Raw genomic sequence first — 19644 nt, 5'->3', positions numbered from 1 at the left:
CCAAGACGGTGCAGTTTAGTGGAGACGCTGCCGCGGCGCTGGGAGGAGGTGCAGCCGGCAAGACCACGCCGTTTGCACGGCGCGCCAACGGGAGCAGCACAGGCGGAAGAGCGACCGGCGGCGGCACGGGAGGCACCGGTCGGCCGCGCAGCACCGGCGGCTCCCTCTGCGACCAGACGCCCACTGCCAGCACGCGCGCCGCCCCGCCGCCGCAAGGGGCAGCAGCGGCGCTCGAGGAGGAGCAAGAGGAGAAGCAAGAGGAGGCTGCTGTCCCGCCCCCCGCCCCGCCTCCCGCCGCCCCGCCTCCCGCCGCCGCGACACCTGCCGCCCCGCCGGCCGCGGCTCGAGCTCCTCTCCGGCGCGCCTCGCGCAAGGAAGGCCCAGCGCCGCCCGCCGCACCGCCCGAGCAAACAGCTCCGGTCGGCGCGCCACCTGTCTCGGACGGGTCGCCTGGCAAGACAGCGCTGCCCCGGCCACACCAGCCGCCCGCCTCGGCGTGCACGCCAACGAGTGCTGGCGGCGCGCCCGCGCCCGCGTCTCTCCTGGCGGCGCAGCCGCTCGCAGCGCCGACTGCCGGCGGGGCGAGCGTGGCAGCCGCGGGCGGCGAGGCGGGTGCTGCCGCCGGCGGTCGGGCGGCGCCGTCGCGGCGCGAGGAGCTCGAGGCTTGGCGGCGAGAGCGCGACGCAAGGCGGGAGCGCGAGCGTGCGCAGAAGGGCGCCCGGGGCGCCCGGGGCGGAGGCGCTAGGCTTGTCTACGATGGCCCTCCCTCGCCTCCGTCTGCTCACCCGCTTGCGCGTCGCGCCTGTAGGCGCCGCAAGGTCGGGCGACGTGCTGCAGGTGCTGCAGCAGCACAACGCGCGCGTCAACAAGCAGGGGATTGCAGCCGCGCAGCAGCGTTTGCGCGAGCACAAGGCGCCTCAGGCCGCCGCGGCCCAGTTTTGCGCCGCGGGGGAGGCGACGCGGGCGGCGGCGCCCGCATCGACGCAAGGAGGCGGCGACGAGAGCGACGAGCAGTTGCTCGCGCTCCTCAAGCAGCACAACGCGAAGGCAGCTTGCTCTGTCGCTAAGGGTGGACCCGCCCCCTGCTCCCGCCTCACCCGTGCTTGCGCCTTTAGGTGGGAGGAGAGCCACGCAAACGCGTCGAGAGCACAAAGGCGTCCGTGACGGCGATGCGGGCGTGGGAGTCGCGGTCGGGCCGCACTTTCGCCTCGCTCTCGTACGAGGAGCGCGTGGCCGCCAACGACGAGATTCGTCGACATCAGCAGCTTAAGGAGCAGCCGCCCGCCAGGCAAGCTCCGCCGACCAATTTGCTTGACTGATGTCGCTTCGGCGCTTTGGGTTCGCTGCGCACGCTCGGGGCGAGCAGTTGCCCCGCAGGTGCTGTGTGTGAGATGCCGAGAAGATGCAAGGCGGACGATTGGCTTCTAGAGCCAGCAGAGATGATGTGTGAGGTGAGAGGTGTGATTCGGCGTCGGCGGTTGGCCCCGGCGCCTACGCGGCCGACAGGGGACAGCACGCGGCGAGCACCAGCGGGCCAGGCTGTGTGTCGTTCGCCTTCTTGCGTGCGCGGCGCGGCGGGTGTTGGTTTTGGGGTGTGCGCGCACTCTCTCTGCTCTGACTCTCGTTTGCTCTGGGATTGCCCTATATGCGGATATTTAACAATACTCAGAGTCAGCATCGTCCATCGCGAGACGCGACGTACCGTGGGTGTACTCCGATCTCCGTAAAGCCGTACGTGACGCTAAAGCCGTACACGACGATCGAATTTCGAGTATCGACGATTCGTCGTCCCTATAGATTCGCGAGTGTGCGCGCGTTCGCTCGTCCGTGTTCATTCACCATCAGGGTACAGGCGGACATCTCACAGCTCACAGACACAGTGTGTTTTTTCACACATCACTCACATCACACAGCTCACAGGTCACACAGAGCACACCTGGGACGCGTTCCTGACTACTGACGCCGGTCACACGGCACACGCGCGCGCGATCTACGCCCTATATAATGCGGATATTTAACAATACTCAGAGAGAGTCAGCATCGACACGTAAATCACTAATCCTCACGTAAAGCCGTACTGTACGCGTGTACGAGAGCTACACGACGATCGAATTTCGAGTAGCCGATGACCACGGCAAGAACGGGTGTCGCGAGGCGTGTGGCGACTGCGCGATGGCCGATGCGAGCTCTGCGACGGGTCGATAATCCGGAAATCCGCCGCACCAGCGGACACGATCTACTATCACTCTCAGCACATCTCGGGCATTCCCGCCTGCACTCAAGCGTGTCTTTGTCCGCACCCTCGCCGCGTGCCGGCGCCGCGTGCACCGGGGCGTCGGCCGTCGCGACTTGGGCTGACCGTCGTTATCTTCTAGTTCGTAGTTCTTGGACTTGGTCGCTGTTGGATAGCCGCCAGCCGCCCAATGCTTTGTGCCGCAGTCATCTTCTGGAGGACGCCTTGGTTCTGTGCACGAAACTGCCGGCCGAGAGAGGTGCCTTGGTAAACTCTTCCGCTTTCGATTCCGCTTTGGTTGGCAGGGCCTGGCCGTGATGGCCTGGCCGCCTGGATCATTGTACGAGCCGTTGCTCCATCAAAAGCTGCCGAGGGCAGTACAGATGGTGTTTCGGCAGGGGTGTCCACGCGTGAGCCAAGCACGTCGTTTGTCGGATGCTCGCACGATTTTCGGCAGCACGGACAGTGCGACGTCTCACTCAGCCATTGACGAATGCAGTCGTCATGGAAATCGTGGCCGCATCCGAGAGTGGTGGACTGACCGCAAAGAGGCTCGAGGCAAATGATGCATTCGGGTTCGTCCGCAGCTGTCGATGCCGGCTGTGACGGGCCTGGCAGCGAAGCGCTGGCCAAGCGCTTGCCCCAGGCCAGCATCGGACCGAGTCCTTGTGCAACGTGCGTCCTTGCTCCGCGCTCAGTTTGATTGTGTTACATTGTGAAATTCTTTTCTGATAAAATTATTTTCTGCTTCACGAAATCCCTGGCTTATGGGTGGGGACGTGTGAGGAGGGTGGTGGTAGTGTGTCGGAGGTAGAAGCGATGAATGAATGACCGATGTGGGACCAATCACGCATGAAGTCTGATACGACTCCGCGGAGCACACCCCGCCCGTGTCACAGCTGCAGAGGGCCCCGGGGGCGCTTTCGAGGCCCCACTCAGCCCTACCAAAACACGCCTTCAGAATGGTCCTCAAAACACGCCTTTAGAATGGTCCTGAGCGGCTCCCACGATCCCCCCAGCGCACCGGGACACAACGTGGAGCGACGACGGCTAGTGCTGGTCCCCGATTGCGAGGACGACCCCGGCTAGTCGCCGAGCACCACCACGACCGTCGGCCCGCGGACTCGGTTCTTCGCGGCCTGCGCCGGAGAGTTGGCGCTCGTGCGAGCTGGGTGTGGTACCGTAGAACTAGAAGCTAGAACGTGTATAGCTAATTAGCTAAAGTAATGCTAATGGTGAATTAGGGTCACTCCCTCTCCGTACACCGTAGGCGTACAGCCGTGTACTCCGAGCGAGTCCGACGTCCGAGGTACCGAGAAACTGACGGTAAACTTTCAAACAACTAAATTGCGAGAGCGTAGGTGTCACCTCGCGCCACCGCTAATCACGTGGTGATAGGAACGAGTGTATCGCTTTGACGGATCGACCGTACTTGTTATCAAGACTGATATGACGCACACAGTGACACATCAGACGACACATATTCTCCCACCCGCCGGGACGCAAAACGCTCTCGGCGAGAGCCACAAGAAGGCGTCCACACAGCAAGCCGCTCGTCGGACAGGCGTGCTCGCTCGATGCCGGCGAGCGCATTGCGCACGCTTTGAACGGTGGCGAAGCCAAAAACACCGATGGTGGCCGTCCGCTGGCGTGAGCGGCGGCGGTCGAGACCTCACCCTTCGCGCCGACGACCCAACCTTACGCGGAACAACCCAACCCCCAACCAACCCAACCCAACACCAAACAACCCCACTGTGCACTGAAAGCACGATTCTCCTGTTGGGCCCTCAGGACGATCCCGGCTAGTCGCCGACCACACCCACAAAGAACCCTGAAAGATCGCACGGTGTCGGTACGGGCGGGGACCTGTTCCTTTATTCAACCCACTTAAAAAAAACGCAGAGGCCAAAAAACCCACCCGCCGGGTCCGCCGCCGCGGCAATCCATCTCCGCTACCACACGACGAGCTCCGCCAAGCCGTAGAGTTTCCGATGGATAAAAAGTACCAAACGCTCGACAACACCATCTACGTCCAGACTCTCGCCAAGCGCATCTCGTACTCACGTGCTTACACGGCGTTTTACGTCTCGGTCATTCTCGCCGCGCTCGTGGAGGCTCGCAAGGGCGCGCGCAGTGCGGCCCAGGACGCTGCATGCCAGCAGCATCCGCTCCCGCGTCCGCAGGTGGTTTGGATCCTGCTCCTCGGCCTCTCAGACAGCAGCAGCACAGGTCGCCGGCTCCCCGTGTCTCCGCTCTTCACCGTCGTCGAGACCTACGTCACCGTGGGACTGCTCGCTGAGCTGGTGGTGCGCGGCGCCATGCAGCAGCGCGCTTTCTTCGCGCATCGCTCGAATTGGGCCGACATGGCCGTCGCGGGCATCTCGCTGCTCACCTCGGCGCTGCTGCTGCTCGGCCTCGAGACGCCGGCAGAGATGGTGCTGGCGGAGGCCTTGGTGTTTGGCCGCGTCGCCTTCCGCCTCATGCGGCTAGTCTCCATCTCGCAGGCACACCCAAGACGCCCCCATCGCCTCCACACAGCTCGCACCGAGGCCTCCCCTCCGCTGCATGCCGGTGCAGGCCTTCCGACAGCAGCAGGCAGCGGCGGGGCACAAGCTCGACCTCTCGGTGCACAACGGCGGCGACATCTACGGCGGAGGAGGGGACTTTTGCGCGGCGGACTACGGCATCAGTGCGGAGGAGGAGTGGTGGGCTGGCATCGGCGCGGGCGGCGGAGGCTACGCGCGCTGCGGCCGCGGCGGCGAACACAGTGGAGAGGGAGGAGGCTTGAACCTCGATGTCGTGTGAGACAGTACGCATGTGCCTGTTTCATGTGCATGCAACTACCGGAGAGCGGGAAGAGGTTGCGTTCGGCAGCAGCCTCCTCCCCTTTTCATTGCGCACACAGGGTCAGGGCGGGCGATGCCGAGGCCTAAAGAAAGAAAGAAAACACACACCCCAAGGGAGGGATGGGAGAACGGCACGCCGCCACCACACAGGGATGCCGAGGCCTGAGTGGCAGGCGCAGCGCGGGCTAATTCTTTTTCATTATCTGAACGCGACGGCGGCGCGTCGGAGTGGCGGCCGCCACTCGCGTGGTGCCAAAGAGGTTCTCCGGAACCCTTACGCGCACCACGGCGGCCGCCTTCAACTCCCCGAGCGGGGCCCTAGGACCAAGGGCGCGCTCGGCAAATTCCTGCGCTTTGCGCAGGGTCACAACCCCTGGGCTAGCTGGTGGCGTATACCCACCTCAAGGCCGGCGCGCACGCGCCGGCGATGGACAACGCCACCGGCTCAAGGGCTCGCACTCTCCTCACCACCGCGCGCGCGCTGCAGCAGGAGTACCGCATGCCGCACTGCGACATCATGCCGCGCTGCGACAAGATGCCGCAGCTGCACCGCTTCTCCTGGACAGCCATCGAGTACTCGATGGTCCACTCCGAGGGCACGGTCAGCACCGCGCCGGATCTCTTCTGAGAGCCGGCGCGGATCGCGGATGCGACTCAAGGCTCCGCCGGCGGATCTGTGGCCTGGCGCATGCCAGACTGCGGGTCCATAAGTACCCCGGCGCTCGCGCGCGCCACCGCCCCCGGCGCGGGGTGGGATATCAGTTCGTGAGTTCTGTGTCCCCGTCCCTGTGCTCCACCTTCTTCTCCCGTGTCGGTCCCTGAGAACCCCACTATACAGCGCCACCTCGTGAGCTGTCCTGTGAGCTGTGTGTTGTGCGTCCAGCAGTCCGGACCCAGTGCTACGGCCGGTGACAGCGTGCCTCGTGTCGGCTCCCGAGCCAATCGTGTGCAGCGTGTGTGTGCGTGTGGGCCCGTCCTCCATGCTAGGAGGTGTGTAAGACTGACTGACTGAACGCGACGGCTGCGAAGCGCTCACTGACAAGCAGACAACGCGCCACACGCAGCTCGATCCGTGCGTCCACTGCAAGCAACTCTTTCTATCGCAGGCATCGATGCAACACGACACCAAATACGACGAGGTCCTCCTGAACGTGGCTGGCCAGTGCGGCGGCATCGCGCCGCTCCTCGACACCTTCTTCTCTTTCCTCTACCGCAAGACCGACTTCTTTCACATCATGGCGGAAGGCTCGCAGCTTTACGCCTCTGCCGCGCACGGAGCACCACCTGTGACGCTGCGCTCTGGACGCACTTGCGACAGGCGAGAACATGGGCTTTCACGACGGTGTCGCTGAGAAGCTCGTGCTGCGCGCCTTTCGCAAGTACGAGGCTGCGTCGGCCATGGCGCGGCAGGAGAGGAGCGCGGCGGGCGCGGCGGCGGACGGCGAGAGGCTGCCGCCGGCGGCGGCGGCGGCGTCGAGCAGCTCGCCGCCTGAGCCATGCCCTGCCACACCGGCCGACGCCCCGGCAGACGCCGCTCCTCTGCCGCCTCCGGACTCTGCCAGCGAGGAGGCGCAGCTGGCCGCCGCGTCCGGGCCCGCGCCCACGAGCGCAGGCACGGCGACGGTGCCGCCCGGACCGCTGGCCCGGCCGCCGGAGGCTCCCTACAACGGAGGCCACACCGCACGGTACAGCTGGGAGCAGACGCTGCACGACGTCTCACTCCACGTGCGGACCGCTGCGGACGCCGTCGGTCCGCCATCCCCGGCAGACAGGGCAGACGTCCCCGGCACCGCCCGCGCCGCAGGTGCCTGTGCCGGCGGCGACGCGCGCGCGCGACGTGGTGTGCGTCATCAGTAAGCAGCGGCTGAGCGCGAGGCTGCGCGGCTCAGAGGTTAGGGTTAGGGTCAGGGTCAGGGTTAGGGTTAGGGTTAGGGTTAGCGCGAGGCTGCGCGGCTCAGAGGTGCGCGGGAGGGGCGCGGAGGAGGAGGGAGGAGAGGCGGGAGGAGAGGCTCCCAGCCGGCTCTCCGCTCCGCCACAGGAGGCGCTCGTCGAAGGGCGCTTCCCGTGCGACGCGCGCAACGGGCAGGAGGTGTGGGAGAGCGTCAAGGTGGGCTTGCTCGCTCGGCGAGATGTCGAGCCCGCGTCCAGGACACGTCCATGACGTGTCCATGACCTGTCCCGCAGGTCGACGAGTCGACTTGGTCGCTCGGCGAGTCTGCTGGAGGTGCTCTGCCCGCGCCTCCTGCCCGCGCCTCCTGCCCCCCGCCTCCTGCCCCCCGCCTCCTGCCCCCCGCCTCCTCGCTGCCTGCTCACGCCCCGCGCGCTGCCCGGCAGGCATGTGCCTGAGCGTGTACCTCGAGAAGTCTCGCGAGTCGTGGTGGGCGTCGGCACTCCACGGCGCAGCGCTAACACTCTCCCGCACGCACGCACACGCACAGGCACAGGCACAGGCACAGGCACAGGGACGCACACACGCACAAGGCCCCCTCCGAGGCACCCCTCCCCTCTTCCCTCTCTCAGGCGACGCAGAGATCGACACGACCAAGGTGGACTCGACGCGCTCGATGTACGAGTACGACGGCGAGACGCAGGGTGCGATCCGCAAGATCCTCTTCGACCAAGACCAGAAGCGGAAGGGACAGCCCACCTCGGACGAGATGCAAAACGAGGAGCTCCTCCGGCGCGCGTGGGACGCGGAGGGCTCGCCCTTTCGCGGCACGCCCTACGACCCGTCCAAAGTCAGCCTGTCCCAGGGTGGCAGTGAGACGTAAGCCCGTTCCCTCCGCGGCGGTGTTGCGTCAATGACACCGATGCAAGCCGATGGCCTTAACTCGCACGTATGGGCCGTACGAAATGTCAAGGCAGGGGGCGCGGTCATGGGCTTTCTTGCGGGGCGCGCGGCGAGTAGAAAGGGTGCCAGTGAAAAAAAAAAGGAGACACTTGCGGTGTGTTACTACTACTACGAGCGGTAGCGCACGTGCTCAAGGTGCGCGTGTGGTTTTTCGAGGAGCGCCCCAGGAGACCCAGGTGCCAGGACGCCAGGAGAGGATCGCGCAGTCCGCAGTGTGTGCCTTTTTTTGCACTTTTAATGCCGCGTCGCGCGTGGGGGGGCGGTCCCGCTCCGCGCTCCCCTCCACGGTGCGGCTGGGCTTTGGTCCGTTTACCCCACTCATAAGGCCCTTTTCTGCGCTACAATGTGCGCTCCGCGCCCCTAGCACCGCCCCGTCTCCCCCGCCGTGCCCGCGCCACATGTCACCTCGTACTCCCGCGCGCGGTTTCCCTGGTCCGCCTCCCCCCCGGCCACTCGGCTCTACGCGCCCGGCGGGCTCGGCCTCGCAACTATGCGTGTGCGGTGAGCCGCCCCACCGTCGGGCGCGATCGGCCTTTGCGGCGCACAGGATGGTACTTCCCGATTTATGTGGCGCATACCGCCCCCCCCCCAACCCTCAGCACCCTCATGGCAAGCACTACGCCAATTATTTAGTGACAGAAAAATCGGTATCTCACGGAATCCAACCAAAACCGCCGCAGGTCCGGGCGGGGCCGAAAACGGCTTTTGCTGCCAGACAGCTACAACGTCCAGAAGGTCATCGCGTGGCGGCAGAGAGCTGGGGGGATCGAGCTTCTGACCGCTTGGGAAGACTACGATGTCGATGGTTGGACGTGGGAGCCCCTCGACAACATCCCCCAGCGGTTTGTTCGGGCCTTTCATGCGCAGCGCGAACGTCTCCCGACATCCTTTTTCTACGTCGTGACCAGGATGCGCGACCGGATCGCCTTCAAGGTGATCGAGAGGACCGGCCCGATGTTTGGGCTTGCTGTCCTGGTCGAGGAGGCCTCCCTGCGCGAGTATGCGCTCGCGCTGCTGCAGTACTTCTCTACTCCTCCGAGCGGCACAAAGGCCAAGATCGCGGTCAAGGAGGACCACTGGCAGCGGGCGCACACACTCACCATCTTCTCGCAGGAGCACGCCGCGTGGATCGTGTCGCTGCACGAGTCGCGGCCTACCCACGGCGTCGGCGCGCTCCGCATCAGGGGCGCGCGACGCATGTCCAACATGCTGCTCGTCGCGTGCAATGCTCGCACGCCGATGCGCCTCTCCTTTGTGGAGCCGCGCGCAGGCGGCTCCGACGCGCCTGCCCCCGGCTCCTACAAGTTCACGGTCGAGTTCACCACCGTGGGCATCAACTCGGCGACGGGCGACATCATGCCGTACACCGCGCCGACGGACGAGCTGCGCCTCGAGATGGCAGAGGCGCACGCGCTGGTTGCGTACGCGAAGAAGACGCTCAAGCAGCCGTGGGCGGCGGAGCCTGTCCGGCACAGGCTGCGCGCTAGCGGCTGGTGCGACCAGCCGGTGGCGTTTCAGTAGAATCCGTACATACCGGCACAGTCTAGCACGCGTGTGTGCCCCCACCCACACACGCGCGTGGCCCCGCGCTGGTTCCCGCGCGGCACTTCATGCGGAGCTCCTGGCGTGAGTGCACACTGTCCCGGGCGTCCAGCTGAAGTCGTGCCACGCTTATGGTTGGTTTATTAAAGGTAATACTACACACAAACCGTCCCTGGGACTGCACAGGAGCCGGCGATAGGCGCGCGCGTGAGCAGCTGCTCGGAGCTGTGTTGTGTGTGTTCTCGCTCGAGTTCACCAGACAAGCCGAGCGTATCGTGCGAAGATGCTCGCGAAAACGCGCTGGAGCACCCAAAACGCGGAGCGCCCACGGCTGCTGTTCCGCACAGCGCGTTCGACGGCATGTTACGGCTAGAGGCGGGCGGTGGGGTGCAGCTCGCGTGCGGGTCGCTGTCACCGCCCTGCCGAGCCAAGCTGTCTGAGGTCGGCAGCGCGAGTTGGCTGGCGTCGCAGAGCGCCTTGCCGGCCGCGCACATCATATATGCTCGCACTTGGGGCGAAACAACCCGCTCCCAATACACAGTGCCGCGTAGAACTGCTCCGCCGCTTGATGGCCCATCCGGGCGCTGCGCCAGCAGGCAGCGACCTGCGGAAATGAGTGGCCGAGAGAGTCCGGTGCTCACCCGTGGCGTGTGCCTACTCACTCAGGCTTCACTCGGCCCAGATCTGGTATGAAAGGACCCGATTGGGGCTTGGCCGGAGCCGGGACGACTGTCAAACACGCTGCCATATAGCCGTGGTATTTTGGCCCTCTCGTTTCCGCACCGTGTCGGGCCCCAGCCCAGGCGGGCTCGAGTTGGCGTGTTTGTGCAGCCCCCCAGCCGCGTCCTGTCGTGTCGTTTCGACGTGGAGACGCGTGGGGAGGGCCGGCCCCGAGGGGTGTCGCGCCGCCCCTTGCGCCCCACGCACCAGCACCACCTCGCTGCGTGATAAGATAGGGGCGGTGCCACCAATCGTAGTCTCGGGGAGGCCGGGAGAGCCAGTCACACAACCATTCTCGCTACTCGCTCGGAAGCTCGATGAGCAGCGCCTCCTGCGCTCCGCCGAGCCCGGCGGCGGCGAGCGAGACCGCCGCCGCGCCGTCGCGGGCAAAGACGCGGCGCGGGAACTGCGCCGCGAGCTTGAAGGCGGGCGGCAGCGGCGCCGTGCCGGGCTGCTCGACCCAGCCCGCCTCTGCGAGGAGGAACGCGGCCTCGAGCGGCGCGTCGGGCTCGAGGCGGCGGACGCACCTGCGGGAGGACGCAAACGGCCTCTCGCGCAAGGGGGAGGGTGCAGGGCGGGCGCAAGGCGGGTGCAGGGCGGTGGGGTGCTGGCACGGCGGGGAGAGGCACCGGGACCCGTCGGGGCAACGGATCGAGAGCAAGACTCCGCCCGCCGAGAGCTCGGCGGGCAGTGCGGCCGCCGCCGCCTCTCTCCTCTCCTCCCGCTCCCGCCTCGCGGCTGCGGCCGCCTCCGCCTCCGCCGCCTCCACCGCCGCGGCTGCGGCCGCCTCCGCCTGCGCCTGCGCCGCCGCCGCCTCTCGCGCCGCCGCCTCCGCCTCCGCCGCCCTGCGCTCCGCCTCCGCCTTGGCGGCGACGTTTCGCTCCTCCTCGAGCGAGATGTCGATCTCCACCTATTCGCATCCGCAGCTGTGAAGGAGGTGACAGGTCCGCACGAGGGGGAGGAGGGATGTGTCGGCCTCGAGGTCCGTGTCGATGAGCGAGACGGCGGGCTCCGGCTGCAGCGCGAGCACGCGGAGCGCGTACCTATCTCGCGCCACCTCGGCTCACCTCGAGCCATCTCGGGTCATCTGCAGCGCCAGCACGCGGAAGCCCACCCTCCGCCGCTGCCCGCGGCCGAGCTGTCGCCGCCCGCCGCCCCGCCCGCCTCGGCGGCGAGGGATGCTCCGACGAGGATCGTGTCTCCGACGGAGAGGGTGGTGCGCCGCATCAGCTCCGACTCGAGCAGCGCCTTGACGTCCTCCACCTCGAGCCGGAACCGCTGCTCCACAGGCTGGAACCGCGCAAAGCTCCCTCGCGGCAGCCGGCGGTAGCGCACAGACACGTGCGCGCCGCCGCCGCCGACCGCGACAGGCAGCGGGGGGAGTAGACCAGATGCGTCGGAGGGCTCGCCCGGCGCGCCGCTTGCGGACGCGGCGTCGGCGTCGGAGGCGGCCGCAGGCGTGCTGGCGGCGGCGGCCGGCAGCATGTTCAAACCGCGCAGCAGCGGCTCCGGGAGGCCGATCGCACCCTCGGGGGCGCCAAAGTCGAGGAGGGTGGCGTGGGTCGCGGCTCCCGTCGCCGGCACCGAGATCTCAAAGGCTGCGACCCCGTTGTGCGATGCGTCAGACAGAGAGGCCGCCGCAGACGGAGGCAGCTGCGCCTTGTCGCACCTCCTGACGATGCCGCGCTCCTCGGCTGCGCGCGACAGGATCGGCCGCAGCTGCTCGCTGTAGTACACGCCGCGATTTCGTTCCAGATCCGCCGCTCGATGCTCCGCCTCCACCGCGGCTGCGGCTGCAGCGGCAGCCTCCTCTGCCGCCTTGGCTGCCTCGCGCCTCGCCGCAATCGCTCGGGTGGCCTCGCGCTCGGCGCGCAGCTTCTCGCGCTTGGAAGCCGCCTCCTTGGCGCGCGCGGAGGTGTCCTTGGCGAAGCGGCGGGCGGCCCTGTCGAGGTCGAGCTCCATCGGCGTCTGGAAGGGCAGATAAAGAATTTTGCTCGGGCACCAGCACGATAGGAAGACGCGTGGAGGGTTGTGTGTTTTCTTTCTTTCTTTTAGGAAGACGCGTTCGCCCCGCGACGGTGCGACTGAGCCTGCCGCGCTCGATCTGGGAGCCACTCGGCGCCAGTTCGAGCGGCGGTCGGCTCGGCCACTGCGGGTGCGACGCATGATAGAGCATGCTGGGCGCCGCATCGTGTACTACCGACCCACGCCAAGGCGCGGGGCGGTGGTGCTCGCCGGCGCTCGCGGTGCTTCGGTGCTCGAGTGCGCTCAACATTGTGGTCGTTCAGGGCGGCTCGCACAGCGCCCGCAGGCACGCACACACACACACACACACACACACACACACACACACACACACACACACACACACACACACACACACACACACACACACACACACACACACACAAACACACACACACACACACACACACACACACACACACACACACACACACACACACACACACACACACACACACACACACACACACACACACACACACACACACACACACACACACACACACAGCCCCTTCCCAAGGGCGAGGACACGCGCAGGGGCCGCACCTCTAGCGAAGCCCACAGAGTGGGAGACTCCTATCACCGCCCTGCCACCCACGTGAGCCTTTTGGCCGCCTCTGTCAGTGTGCCCGTGGTAGTGAGAGACTGCTGGTGAGAAGCCGGAGGAAGGTCGCTAGTCGAGAGAGATCGCCAGTGGAATAGGGAGTCCACCGTGCTGCGAGCCTGTCGCTGTCCCTTGTCAGGAGCAGGAGAACTAGGAGAGCGCAACCAGTAGGAGGCCCGCGCCTGCCCCCGTGCCGCCGGGTGCAACCTGTCCTATACGAGAGAGGAATCCCTGGGACCCTGTCGTGTGGGTGAACCCTGCCCAGCCCCCCTCCGTGTCGCGATGCGCTCCCCGCTCCCGTTCCCCTGTGTCCCTGATCGTCCTTACAAGATCCTGCTCGTGCAGGTGGCTGAGGGAGGGTGTAAGAGGATGTAGAGTGTAGAGCGCTGTAGAGCTGTAGAGATGTAGAGCGCTCTGGAGCGCTGTAGAGCAATGTAGAGCTGTAGAGCTCTACATCCACCGCGTGACGAACTGCCTCCGTTGTAGAGCGATGTAGAGGCGCTCTACAACGTGAAATCTCTACAACAAACTCTACATCATAAGCGGCGAACGATTATACAATTCAAATTCCCACACTTCTGCTTCCTTGTGGCTTCACGCCTCCCCAATGGCGGGGCCGACGCTAGAGCCCGTGCAACTCTCCATTCTTCACATCGTCTTGGAGGACTTCTCGCCCCTCGCTTCGCCGCTCTTCGCTGCGCCGAGTGCACCGCTTCCACCGGCAGGCGCAGCTGCATCCGCCACGGATGCACTGGCTGCCTCCGACCCGCACACGCCAAACCTCCAGCGTCTCGCTGCACGCGGTGTGCTGTTTCGCCGTGCCTACTGCCAGTCGCCCATCTGCAACCCTAGCCGCTCGTCGTTTATGACTGGTCGCCGCCCGTCGACGACACGGGTGCTCACCAACGAGGACGCGTTCAGGACAACAGTCCCCGCAGGGATCCCCACACTCGTCGACTTTCTGCGCGGTGCCGCACCGGAGGCATCCATCGCGTGCGCGAGCGGCTCGAAGCTCTTCCACATCGCATGCGACCACGATGCCATGGGTTTTGACGCGGCGCCGGTGACACTGCCAGCCGACTTGCCCACTGCAGTATCTGAAGCCGCCGCCTTTGTGCTGAGGCCTGCGGGCGCGTACAGCGCTGACAATTACCGGGCACGCGTAGCCATCGCGCGGTTGGTGAGCTATGCGCGTGCGAGCCGGCGATTCTACCTTGGAGTAGGACTTGTGGAAACGCACGTGACGCCGCGACCACGTGTGCGGGTGTGCCACGAGGAGGTGGTGCCCATCATCAGGAAGGCAGCGCATGCGCCCGCAGGACGATGGACCGAGCACCTCCCACCACTCGTGACGTGGACCAACTACGACTTCTGGCAGGCGGCCACGGCCGATGAGCAGCGGCGAGCCATCGGTACGTACTACGCGTGCGCCTCGCACGTCGACGGTACGGTGGGCGCTCTGCTTGGGGCGCTTGAGGTGCTCAACCTCACGCGCCGCACCGCAGTTGTTTTACACGGCGATCATGGCTTCTCTTTGGGGGGGCACGGCCGATGGAGCAAGTACAATCTGTACGACGAGACGGTGAGGGTCCCACTGATCATTGCTCTCCCAGGCCGAGCGCCGGCGGTGATCGATGAGCTGGTGGAGGCAGTTGACCTCCTACCCACCCTCCTAAGCATGTGGGGAGTCCCCCGCACCCCGACTCGCCCGTACAGACGATCCCGGGTCGCCTCAGGGGGCAGGGGAGGGGGCAGAGGAGGCAGTGGAGGCGGCGGTCGGGGGGTAGAAGATGTTCATAGCAGTGGTGATGCTCATGGCAGTGGAGGGGGCTTCCGACGAGGTGAAGGGCACATGTATCTTCTCACACGACCCTTGGCGAGTGGAAAAGAGGCGGAAGGTAGGTCTGAGCTCTGCCTGTGGTGGTGGTGCCTCTCAATCCTCCTAGCCGCCCCTCCCTTGGCGAACGCATGCATGTGAGCACCCTTCACAGCCGCCATATGCATATGTGCACCTCTCACAGCCGACGTATGCATATATACATCTGTGGGTGCGGGTGGGTGGGTAAATGGCTGGCTGTGCACACATGCCTTTGCACTGTGATGGCATGTGCGCGTGTGCAGTGCTGCGCAATTCTGCATGCCCACCCGTGAGAATGTCGGTTGCGCACAGGGACGTTTGTGACATTGGACGGCCGCTCCCTGTGGCCGTGGCTAATCAGAAGGTCGACGTCGAGCAGGCCGCAGCTCATGCAGCCACCCTCTACTCATTTGCAACCGCCACCACTCCCAATCCGCCATGAGCGACCAACCTCACGTGCTTGGCGCTACGTGCGGAGCGAACTACACCTGCCTTGCGGGCTTGGGTGTGCGATGCTCAACCAACCATACGATGGACGGCCGCCTGGCTTCACGCGCACGCCGACTGTCGGCCCCGTTGTGCAGCTGAGCGTCCGCACACGAGGCTGGGCGTATATTGGCACGTTTGTGGGGGTATTGCGTCTCACGTTGCGACATCCACAGCCTCCGAGCTCTGTCAGAGACAATGGTGCACGCAGAAGCATTGCCAACGACGGTGTCAACGACGGTGTCAACGACGGTGTCAACGACGGTGTCAACGACGGTGTCAACGACGTTGTCAACGACGGTGTCAACGACGGTGTCAACGACGGTGTCAACGACGGTGTCAACGATGGTGGTGATGTCAGTGGCGGAGCGGTCGAGGGGCTATCAGCACAGCCGCCATTGCGTTTGATTGATGAGGCTCTCTTTGATATGCATGCAGACCCTGGTGAGATGCGCAATCTCGCCTACTCTGACTCCGCTGCGGCGGTGCGATGGTGGCTGCTCCGGCTAGTGCTGCAAGAGTGGGATGTGACACTTGCGTCGTCGCCAAACGCGACACGATGGGAACGCGCCGAGTGGCTGCGCAAAGGAAAGCGGCGGAGTCGCAAGGTCCAGGGGTCGTTGTGCTTGTGGCGGGCCACCCCGCTCTCCACTCATCCAATCTCAAGTACACCCCCCAAAACTGGGTACCACATCGTCTGAAGGCGGCCACCGAACTGCAAGAATCTAATCGCGCCGCCGGCGCTGAAAATAAAGCATGGAACTCAGTCAGGTCCTGCGGCAAGAGAGCCCCGAGTTGTCCGCGTCACGCGCGTGTGGGTCGCCGTCAGGCGGCGGCCTCGGCTTTCGCCGCGGCCGGCGTCTCCGTGCCCGTGGCGGGGCTGAACCGCTTCATCGGCGTGATGCCGGTCGAGCGGTACGCCTCGTACTTTGCAAACTCGCACAGCGCCTGCTCGACGTCGATGGCCTGCGCGCACACCGGAGGGGAGGAAGCTCGGGAAGGGGGGGGGGGAGGGTGCAGGGCGGAGGGCTCCATCTCGGCTGCGTCCTTCGCCTGCATCCACTCGAGCCGATCCTCGCCGAGCCCCTCCCGCTCCGTGCGGCGCAGCCGCTCGCAGACCTGCTTGACGGCCTCCTCGTCGTCGGTGGGCAGCCCCTGCGGGGACGAGTCATGGACGTGTCATGGACGGGTGGGCAGCCCCTGCGGGGACAAGTCATGGACGGCGTCGTCGAAGTGCCGTGGACGTGCCGTGGACGTGCCGCGACATGCGTATCGCGGATGTGTCGCGGACGTGTCGCGGACGTGTCTCGCCTTGCGTGTCGGTTTGGTGCGTGGCGGGTGTGTGTGCGGCGGGAGGGAGGCGAGGAGAGTTCTCGGAAGTGTCTCGCTCCTCGTCGAGCTTCCGGACCAGCGCGAGGCCTTTGCCTGCCCGGCACACACGCACGGGGAGGGGTGGGCGGGGTGGCGACAGCTGCAAGCGGACGGTGGCAGAATCGATGTTGCCGCATGCAACGCAATCCGCGGGAGGCCGTGTGTGTGTGTGTGTGTGCCTGTGCCTGTGCCTGTGCCTGTGCGTGTGCCTGTGCTGCTGGGCAGGCGCGGCGAGCCGACCCGCCCACATGCATGCCGCTGCCGGCCGAGTGAAGCGCAGGAGGGCGGTGTGCTGCCGCGAGAGGCCTGAAGAGCTGCACCTCTGGAGGCTGCGGGCTGCTGCTGCATCGGCAGGCTGTGCGCATCTAGAGGGCCTTGCGGGCGCCGGGCCCGAGCCGGCAGCGGGAGAGTGCGTCCTCGCTGAAGACGCCCGGCACGTACGCGAGGTCCTAACACAGCACACCCCCACACGCTGGTACAATCTTCTGCGGCTTTCTAGGACGCCCGGCGCGGGCGAAGGCCTTGGCCGTCTCGTTGGCGGAGAACTGCGGCCGCGCGCCGAAAGTCATCGCCTCGGCCACAAAGTCGGACGCCTCGGCCATGTCGCCGAACGCGCCCTGCTCGCTCACGCGGTCCGCGACTGCCGCTCCGAGGGACGCGATCCGCGAGCCGACCTGCCGGCGGTTGAGCGTCATCTGGTAGGTGCCGACGCCGCACTTGATGTCGTTGCTCTCGAGCGCGGCCGCCAGCGCGCCGCCGCCCACGTCCTCGTCGATGAGCCGCGCCAGCCGCTGCGCCTCGCCGCGACGGCTGCCGGTGAAGCGCAGCGCAGCGGCGAGCATGACTTGCTGCGGCAGCTTCCAGGACGGCCGCTCGAGCTCGGTGAGCAGCTCGCGCGTCACCGCGTCATCCTTGCGATCGATGTTGCAGAAGCGGGCCTTTGCGAGGATCGGGTCGGACGTCCACTCGGACGCGTCGAGCCCGCGCCGCCGCCGCTGCAGCACGGCCTGCCGCTCGGCGACAAAGTCATAGAAGCCGAGACGCGGAGGAGCGTCGCCCTTGCCCTTCTTTTGCGGCGACGAGGAGGCGGCCTTGGAGGCGGATGGGCGCTTCATGCCAGGCACGTGTGCGCGTGTAAGCAGCCTGCTTTGCGCAGGCTGTCAGGCCACGAGCAAAGCAGGCCCGCACAGCTCGGCGGGTTCCGGCTCCGAGCGGTGAGGGGAAGTTCTCGCTGTGGCGCGCACAGTTCCGGAACGCCCTGCCTCTTTCCAGTGTTCTGAGAAAGTCTCAAGAACTCGGCGGGCGCTGGACACGTGTGGCCGAGGGGCTCCCCCGCAGTTACAGCGCGCGGCGTGGCCGCTCGCTCTTCCGTTCGGGTAAGGTCTAAGTAAGGAAGGACGGGTTCGAGTCGTCAATCAAACATTAAGCAGCGGAGGTGTGCCGAGGGGGACCGGGAGGCGGTAAGCCGCCGTCGGGCGTCGCCCGGCGCTGCTTGCAGCACCATGCATGGCGATGGGCGCTAATAGCGTGCGCCCTGCCCCCCCCCCACCCGCCGCCAGGCGCCAAAAAATGGCGCGATAGTGAGGTGTGCAGGCCTGTAGGAGCCCGCGGCGGACATTTCAGTCACCCCCACCGAGCCCTAAGATGCCGACGAAGTCGAAGACCAAGGCCAAGCCGAAGGCCACGGCCGACACGCCCGCGTGCGTGATCTGCATGAACGTTCCGCCCGCCGGCCAAGGCGCACACCACTGCAGCACTTGCACCGCCGGATCGTGGGTGGTTTGCGCCGGCTGCGAGGAGGCAATCAAGGGCAAGAAGTGCCCCATATGCAGGGGCGACTACATGCGCGAGGCGGCCTCCGGATGGGATGCGCTGCCGACCAGCACGACGACTCTGGAGCTCGACGAGCAGCCCACGCAGGACGAGCTGAAGCGCATTTCCGCCCGATTCCCGCAGCTGGAACAGCTGATGATCGGGCCGGAGTGTGAGTACTCCGACGAGCCCGAAGAGCAGCTCGACTTCGCCGCCGATGGCGTGCACTTTCCCGAGCTCACTAGACTGCAGCTCACGTGCGTCGGGCTGCGGAGCATCTCCTTCACCGAGCAGAACACGCCGCGGCTCGAACATCTCGAGCTGTCCAACGTCCAAGGCGAGTGCTGCCCCTTCCACCTGGCACTGCCGCGGCTCCGCGTCCTCGATGCGGAGCACACGATGCTCGGTGAGCGGCACATCGACGCGGGCCAGTTTGGCCTCTCGCTCAGCCGCTGCCCCCGCCTCGAGGTCGTCACCAGCTACAAGTTCCGCTGCCTGGGCGATTGCAACTACGCTGTGCTGCCGTCGCTCACCTCGCTGCGGCTGCACCGCTCCGAGTGCACGAGCCACCTTGACATCCTCTACGCGCCCAAGCTGCGCGAGGTCTCGCTGCAGGCAGCGTACGAACTGCGCGCCTTCAAGCTGCGCAACCTGCCGAGCGCGAGCGTGGCGACTGTCGAGGCACTGCTCGCGACGAAGCTCGCAGCGGAGGAGGCGGCGCGCGAGGAGGCGCGGGCCGAGGACAGGCGCTGGCGCGACCAGACGAACGTCAAAGCCCTGACCAAGGAGGCGCGCCGACGCGGATGGATCGAGAAGGGCGAGAAGTGGCAAGTGGCCGCCGAGCCGCCCAGCGGCGGCGGCGATTTCGTCTTCGAAGCTGGCGACGACATGAGCGACATGATGGACGAGTTCGACGCGTATGAAGAGGTGCTGCAGGAGCACGTGTCGGAGCTTTACCAGAAGAAGGCGGACGGCGCGACGGAGGCGGCGGAGGCGGAGCTCCTCGGCGCATCGGTGGCAGACGCAAGCCTTCCACGCGTGACGATCGACGCCACCAACATGGACGGGTTCCGTCTGAGCTCGCTCGAGCCTCAGGTGCGAAGCCGCTGCAAGGTCCGCAAGGCGGCTGGCGGCGACTGGGGCTTTGGCGGCAGCCCTTACGGCTCTGAGGAGGAGGGCGAGGAGGAGGGCGACGAGGAGGACGACGAGGACGACGAGGACGAGGATGGCGAGGGTGGGGTGCACGGCTTCATGCGAGAGATGATGGCGACGGGGATGATGGGAGGGATGGGCTTC

The 19644-nt window shown here is 66.1% G+C and overlaps 6 protein-coding genes across 6 annotated transcripts; 4 read left to right on the top strand and 2 right to left on the bottom strand.

Moving 5' to 3' along the window:
- Positions 1 to 4224: 4224 nt before the first annotated feature.
- Positions 4225 to 5166, top strand: EMIHUDRAFT_229446 (hypothetical protein; the record flags this gene model as incomplete). The annotated part of the gene is made up of 3 exons (XM_005786073.1): positions 4225 to 4722; positions 4811 to 5034; positions 5139 to 5166. The coding sequence occupies 3 exons, from the start codon at positions 4225 to 4227 to the stop codon at positions 5164 to 5166; spliced, it is 750 nt and encodes a 249-aa protein (XP_005786130.1).
- Positions 5167 to 6106: 940 nt separating this feature from the next.
- EMIHUDRAFT_441516 (hypothetical protein) lies at positions 6107 to 8055 on the top strand. The gene is made up of 7 exons (XM_005786072.1): positions 6107 to 6324; positions 6398 to 6804; positions 6884 to 6970; positions 7118 to 7186; positions 7264 to 7303; positions 7414 to 7476; positions 7600 to 8055. Exons 1-7 carry the CDS (start codon positions 6192 to 6194, stop codon positions 7848 to 7850), a joined length of 1050 nt encoding a protein of 349 aa, XP_005786129.1. The 5' UTR covers positions 6107 to 6191; the 3' UTR covers positions 7851 to 8055.
- Positions 8056 to 10490: 2435 nt separating this feature from the next.
- EMIHUDRAFT_229442 (hypothetical protein) lies at positions 10491 to 12154 on the bottom strand (the record flags this gene model as incomplete). The annotated part of the gene is made up of 5 exons (XM_005786071.1): positions 10491 to 10719; positions 10822 to 10871; positions 11145 to 11207; positions 11381 to 11502; positions 11686 to 12154. 5 exons carry the CDS (start codon positions 12152 to 12154, stop codon positions 10491 to 10493), a joined length of 933 nt encoding a protein of 310 aa, XP_005786128.1.
- A 1274-nt stretch (positions 12155 to 13428) lies between these two features.
- On the top strand, positions 13429 to 14452 carry EMIHUDRAFT_229441 (hypothetical protein; the record flags this gene model as incomplete). The annotated part of the gene is made up of 2 exons (XM_005786070.1): positions 13429 to 14403; positions 14435 to 14452. 2 exons carry the CDS (start codon positions 13429 to 13431, stop codon positions 14450 to 14452), a joined length of 993 nt encoding a protein of 330 aa, XP_005786127.1.
- A 739-nt stretch (positions 14453 to 15191) lies between these two features.
- EMIHUDRAFT_229440 (hypothetical protein) lies at positions 15192 to 15866 on the top strand (the record flags this gene model as incomplete). Its single annotated transcript, XM_005786069.1, has 2 exons — positions 15192 to 15311; positions 15582 to 15866. 2 exons carry the CDS (start codon positions 15192 to 15194, stop codon positions 15864 to 15866), a joined length of 405 nt encoding a protein of 134 aa, XP_005786126.1.
- A 124-nt stretch (positions 15867 to 15990) lies between these two features.
- Positions 15991 to 17651, bottom strand: EMIHUDRAFT_229439 (hypothetical protein; the record flags this gene model as incomplete). Its single annotated transcript, XM_005786068.1, has 2 exons — positions 15991 to 16131; positions 17016 to 17651. 2 exons carry the CDS (start codon positions 17649 to 17651, stop codon positions 15991 to 15993), a joined length of 777 nt encoding a protein of 258 aa, XP_005786125.1.
- Positions 17652 to 19644: the final 1993 nt, after the last annotated feature.

This window comes from Emiliania huxleyi, assembly GCF_000372725.1.
Source record: "Emiliania huxleyi CCMP1516 chromosome Unknown EMIHUscaffold_155, whole genome shotgun sequence".
NCBI lineage: Eukaryota > Haptophyta > Isochrysidales > Noelaerhabdaceae > Emiliania > Emiliania huxleyi.
Note: the sequence above shows the minus strand (reverse complement) of the source record. Positions and strands in the feature narration are given on the sequence as shown.

Coding starts and splice junctions, on each gene's coding strand:
- EMIHUDRAFT_441516 (XM_005786072.1), top strand. CDS start 6,192: ATGCAACACGACACCAAATACGACGAGGTCCTCCTGAACGTGGCTGGC. Junction 6,971..7,117: donor CGAGGCTGCGCGGCTCAGAG/GTTAGGGTTAGG, acceptor GCTCCGCCACAG/GAGGCGCTCGTCGAAGGGCG. Junction 7,477..7,599: donor GTGGGCGTCGGCACTCCACG/GCGCAGCGCTAA, acceptor TCCCTCTCTCAG/GCGACGCAGAGATCGACACG.